The 5,372-nt window shown below is 53.4% G+C and overlaps 1 protein-coding gene across 2 annotated transcripts in view; it reads right to left on the bottom strand.

The window, feature by feature from the left end:
• TBC1D22A (TBC1 domain family, member 22A) overlaps window positions 1-5,372 on the bottom strand; it is a 288,569-nt gene that overhangs the window by 99,795 nt on the left and 183,402 nt on the right. For both annotated transcript variants that reach the window (XM_006866828.1, XM_006866827.1), the window contains one exon: window positions 3,194-3,269. In XM_006866828.1, the coding sequence (XP_006866890.1) occupies window positions 3,194-3,269 (76 nt within the window). The remainder of the gene's footprint in view (window positions 1-3,193; window positions 3,270-5,372) is intronic.

The following is a 5,372-nucleotide window of genomic DNA, read 5'->3' on the forward strand; positions in this document are numbered from 1 at the left end:
CACCCTTCTCTATAATCCCATGTTAAACGACGTGGCTCAATCTATGAGACACCCCTAAAGATTGCGGGCACTGCCCCAGGTTCTATGACCAGTGTATCCTGCTGAGATGGATCACGGCTCCCCATTCAGCACAAGTCTCAGGGCACTGTCACCCTCCTTTCAGTGTGGCTTCGGCCGCGGCTACAGCGCTCTTTCTTCACTCCGGTACCTTGGCCTCTTCATGTCTACATAAGAGATTTTTACTACAGGTCTGGTTGCCCACAAGAAAGGTACAGCATTGGTCAAAGGAGGAAAGTGCTTCTAAGAAATTCTTCACTGCTTACTGTAGCAACTCAGGTCTTCAAAGGTCACCAGTGGTCATCTAAGGTGCAACTACGGGTTTCTCCCTGTCCAGAGCAAAGCCTAGTGAAGAAAAGCATGATGCCTGGAACAACTCATCCAATGGACGTAAGGACCACAGCAGCATCAGTCTCCATGCCCCTGAGCCCAGAAGCGCTAGACAGGGCCCAGACACTGCCACCAAGCACTCGGACAGGTCCTGGATAGCGTGAGAGAAAAATGTGAAGCAAAACTCAAAATCAAAACCATGGGCTCACTGGTGGGGCCCCCAAGACGATGGCCCTTAGTCATCATTCAAGTCTGGAAATAAACTCAACCCTGGGGTTCAATTTTCAAGCAAAAATAAACGGGTCTGAAAGGGGAATGGTTGCTATCCACAAGGTTAGCAGTTCAAACCCACCAGTCGCTCCTCAAAAACCCTATGCGCACACGGTGTCAGAACCAACTTGACTGCACTTCACAGTGAGGTGAGGGCACAATGACACTGGGGAGGTTACATTTACCGGAGAATCATCAGCCATCTGAGATCAAAAGGGCGGCACAGCCCCAGGACACAGTGAGGCAGAGTGAGGAAAGGAGCAGGAAGGGAAACAGGAAACACAGGGAGGAAGGAAGGAGGTGGGGACTGACGTTCCACAGTGGGGACTGCAATCAGTGAGCTGGAACAGAGTGTGGGTCAAAGGTGGAAAGTTAACCGGCTCTGTTCTGTAACCCTTCACCCAGCTCACAACAAAATGTCCGAGACTCCTCACAGCAGACCACCAGGCCAGTGGCTGCCTCCTTGGCTCTTCTCTTCTCCCGCCTTGCTGTACTGCCTTCTGTCCCACAGGACGTCCCTTCCATCCTGACCCCAGAACTCTCCGGCTCCTTTACACTGCGGTGCTGCCCCGCCACTTTCCACACCATTGCCTGACCAGAGAGCAGGCACGGCCTGGAATCCATCCCATCGTGGCCCCAAAACTCCGAAGGAGGCAAGAACTTTAATAACAAGCCAGCATATCCTTCTCTTCCCAGCATATCCTTCTCTTAATCAAATCTTTACAGTCACTGCAAAAGTTCCAAGCTCACGGGGTTTTTTCCTGCAAGAGGTGAGTGATGAATTGGGAATGGGGAGTGGGCCCCCACACACACACGGCTCTCAGGGGGATTCTGAAGGCAGATGGCCCCATCAGTCACAGCGAGCCCAGAGCATGTAAACTCTGAACATGTTCGACTAGAAAAGCCTTTCTCATGGTGAGGCTCCCCAGAAAGTCTTGATTTAGGGGTTCATCAGGACAACAGTAGCCAACAGGTTCCACCACTTAACCTCCCCCCTAGAAGTCTTCTCTGGGTATGGAGAGCAGACAGACCCACAGACAAAGCAGCGCTGAGGAGACAAGAGCTTTGCTGACAAGTCATCCAGCAGACTGGCTGTGCACTTCTTTTGGGGCCATGGCACAGCAGACAATCAATTCTGGTATCTTCCCAGCTGTGGCGCCGGTACAAATACACACTCCCCACAATGTCCTAGAGGGTCTGATGCCTGCTACAGGCCACAGGGACCAGGAAGAACAGCTCGGAGGTGTCATTCACATCTCCTCTGAGCCGTACTTCCAGGAGCTAAACGAAGCAGGGAGCACTGCTCAAACTGCTGGTCAGGGAACCCACCACTCTGGACAAGAGGCCTGGCCATGACGTTCGCAATGATACACACCAACACACTTCAGCTGGTCGGGGAACCCACCACTCTGGACAAGAGGCCTGGCCACGACGCTCACAATGATACACACCAACACACTTCAGCAGGCAAGAGCGCTGTTTGGGATGGGTGGGCCGAGCAGCAGCTGCGTCTAACACGGAATCCAATAAAGAATTATTGGAAGAACGGAGGCAAACTTCATAACATGGAAATGAGGTAATAACCATTAGACACGTAGCTGAAAATCACATTCAATCAAGAAACCAAATGGAGTTTCCAACGTGTAAGCTTCCGCTTCACATTGCCCTTCAGGATTTTCCAAAACCAAGTGTTGTTCCAGTGACATTCCCTTTTACAGTTCTCTGCAGCTGGCGGCACTGGTGTGACACCGTAGGATCAGCACTTGGCTGAGAACCACCAGGTCGGGGGTTCAAACCCATCAGCTGCTTCTTGGAAGCCCTACACAGGGTCACTATGAGTCAGAACCAACTGGACAGCACCGAACAGCAGCAGTTAGCTGTGGAGGGGAGACCGAGGCACCGGCAAAGACTCAGAAAGGGGTGCTCTGGGATGCTTGTTGCCAGGCCCACGTTTTCCACAAAGGACACTCTCTCAGAGCAGTCAGGGGCCCGGCCCGCCTGCCAGGGTGTATGGGAGCCTCTCCCTGCCGTACCTCATCGCTGACCGGCTAGTGTGACAAATGCCTGGTCCTACTTGGAAACGCTGAGTTACTGCTCCGTTCATTCATTTAGTGAACTATCAGGAGAATATGCTTGAAATGAGCAGCTATCTCTCCACTTCCATTTAATGAACTCTGCTGTTGTAAGGGAGAATGACTTTAAGGACGAAGGCAACAGTGTTTTGAAGCACTATGGGAAACGGCCCAGGCACACATCCATCGCTGCTCTAAAATGTGAAGGGTGTGATTTCTGGCCTTGTTGTTAACTGGATTCCACAGAGAAATGATGCTGCGCAAGGTGGGGAATGGTGCCGGAGCAGAGGCGACAGCAGCTCCCGAGCTGCCTGGTTCTTGACACCCATCGGGCTGGCCCTCCCTCGGAAGGGGCATCCTGACAAGGCGAGAGTGGGAAGCTGCCCTCAGAGCTTCCCACAAAGCACCCTCCTCCACCCCCCACCCCCCGTGACCTAGCTGAGGGTCGGGGGCAGCCGGCTCACCATCAATCCTGCTCACAAGTTCTTCCAGCATTTTCACTTTCATTTGAATCCCAGGTTGGGCAAAGGTGTAGTTGTCCTGAGGGAGAAAGGAACACAATTAAGAAACGCAGGTGTCTCAGAGCTTGAGGATTTGATCCATGACTGTCTCCCGGTGGAGGCCCCAGGGACAGGCCAGGACAGGAGCACTCTAGACACTCGTCCTTCCTGAGTCCACCCAGAAAGGAGCGTGAAGCTCAGTTACCACTCAGATGAGCACCGGAGCTGAAAGGCGACGTTTTATGAACTCATCAAGTGTCGTTTGGTGTTTAATATGCACATAAAATAAATCAGAAGTTGGCTGGCTGGAAGGTGACCGAGCGCATCCCCTGATGTACGCACATCGGAACTGTAGGAGCAACACCCAGGAGGAGTCTCCTCAGAACGGAGGAAGGGCTCCCGCCTTTCAGAGCAGCGTTTGTGAGGGAATAGGTCGGGATGTAAACATAAAACGTTCTTCCTCTGCTTCTTAAGTATCATCAAATCAGTTCCAACTCACAGTGTTGGAACCTGTATTGGATTTCTGAGGAGCAGCTGGTGGGTTTAAACCGCCGACTTTGCTGTCCTGTGCTTCTCCTGCAGTGTCACGGCAGGGTATTTACATTTACATGTAGATCTGGGAAAAGGGCCCAAGCTGTTTCCTGGAGCTGCCCTACTCTGCGGGGTGGGAGAGGGCACAGGGGCCCACAGCCTACATCTCAACAGCAGCTAAAGGAACAGCCATGACAGGAGACAGCAGGTGATGCAGGGCTGTATCTGGGGAGCGCAGGGAAGCTGGTCCCGGGGAGGGGCAGAGTCCTGAGTCAGGTGGCTATGGAATGGAGCCAAGCAGCTGTGTGGTCTTGATAAGCAGCATAAAGTCTGTGGGCTTCTGTTCCCAGGCAGGAGGGCTGCCTTCCAGGACCCCCCTACGGTTAAAGAAAGGGGGTGGGGGCGTTTGGCGAGTGTGGAAGGGGGGCCAAGCCACGGCAGGGACTCTGCCCAGCAGCCCCTCACTGCCCACCTGGCTTCTCATATATATGCAAAAGCTGGACAATCAAAGATCAGACAGATGAACAGACACACTCAGAGTGTGGTGTTGAGGAAAACACTGACTGTACTATGGACTGCCAAACGAGCCCGGGGGCACAGTGGTTAAACGCTCACTTGTTGATCAAACCCACCGGCAGAAGAAAGATGTGGCAGGCTGCTCCTGTAAGATGCAGCCTCAGAAACCCCAGGGGGCAGTTCTGCTCTGTCTTACAAGGTCACAGGGAGTCGGAATCCACTCAGAGGCAGTGAGTTTGGGTTTTGGTGCAGTGGTTAAGTGCGCAGCTGCTAACAGAAAGGGCGGCAGTTTGGACCCAGCGGTGGCTCTGCTGAAGGAAGATGTAGCAGTCTGCTTCTGTAAATCCTGCAGCCTTGGACCCCATGGGGCAGTGCTTCCCTGTCCTAGTGGGCTGTAATGACTTGGACACAGCTGGGTAGTAATAGGCTTTGGCCTACCAGAAGGATGAGCAAGTCTCAGATGGAATGCACACAGAACGCTCTAAGGAGCAGGGAAGGAAGCTCTGGCTTGCTTATGCTGGACACAACATTGGGGAGACCAAGCAGTAGAAGAGGTGTTTGGTAAGTGGACGGTCGGAGAAGCGAGGGAGATGTCCAGGAGAGAGGCTGACACCATGACCTCAGCAACAGCCTCAAACATGCTGACGGTGGTTCTGTTACACATGAGTCAGAACCAACGGTAACTAAGCACGCTGACAACCGATTACAGCCAGGGTGGCTCTCATTCACTGGAGCAGAGCAGAGCTCGGACTAGCCAGTCAGGAGCGCCAATGCCCACCACACCCCACACTCAGCACAGTCAGCCCTGGTGTTCTAATGGGCCCGGGGACAACAAGGGAGAGGGCGGGCAGACACGCGGGTCCCCTAAGATGTCCCCAGACACATGTGCCATGGCAATTAAGGCGCTAATCTTACTACAGAGAGATCATTCTGATGACACCAAGGTAACCTTCAGGAGAGGAGGAGAGATGGACCACGTGAGGAGGGGCGACCTCAGGAGTTCCGGCATAGGGATGGCTCTGTCTACATGGCTGGGCCACAGGTCCCGGTGCTTTAGCAGTCCTTGTTGTTAAGTGCCTTCGAGTCGGTTCCGACC

This window comes from Chrysochloris asiatica, unplaced genomic scaffold (genome assembly GCF_000296735.1).
Source record: "Chrysochloris asiatica unplaced genomic scaffold, ChrAsi1.0 scaffold00097, whole genome shotgun sequence".
Classification (NCBI taxonomy): domain Eukaryota; kingdom Metazoa; phylum Chordata; class Mammalia; order Afrosoricida; family Chrysochloridae; genus Chrysochloris; species Chrysochloris asiatica.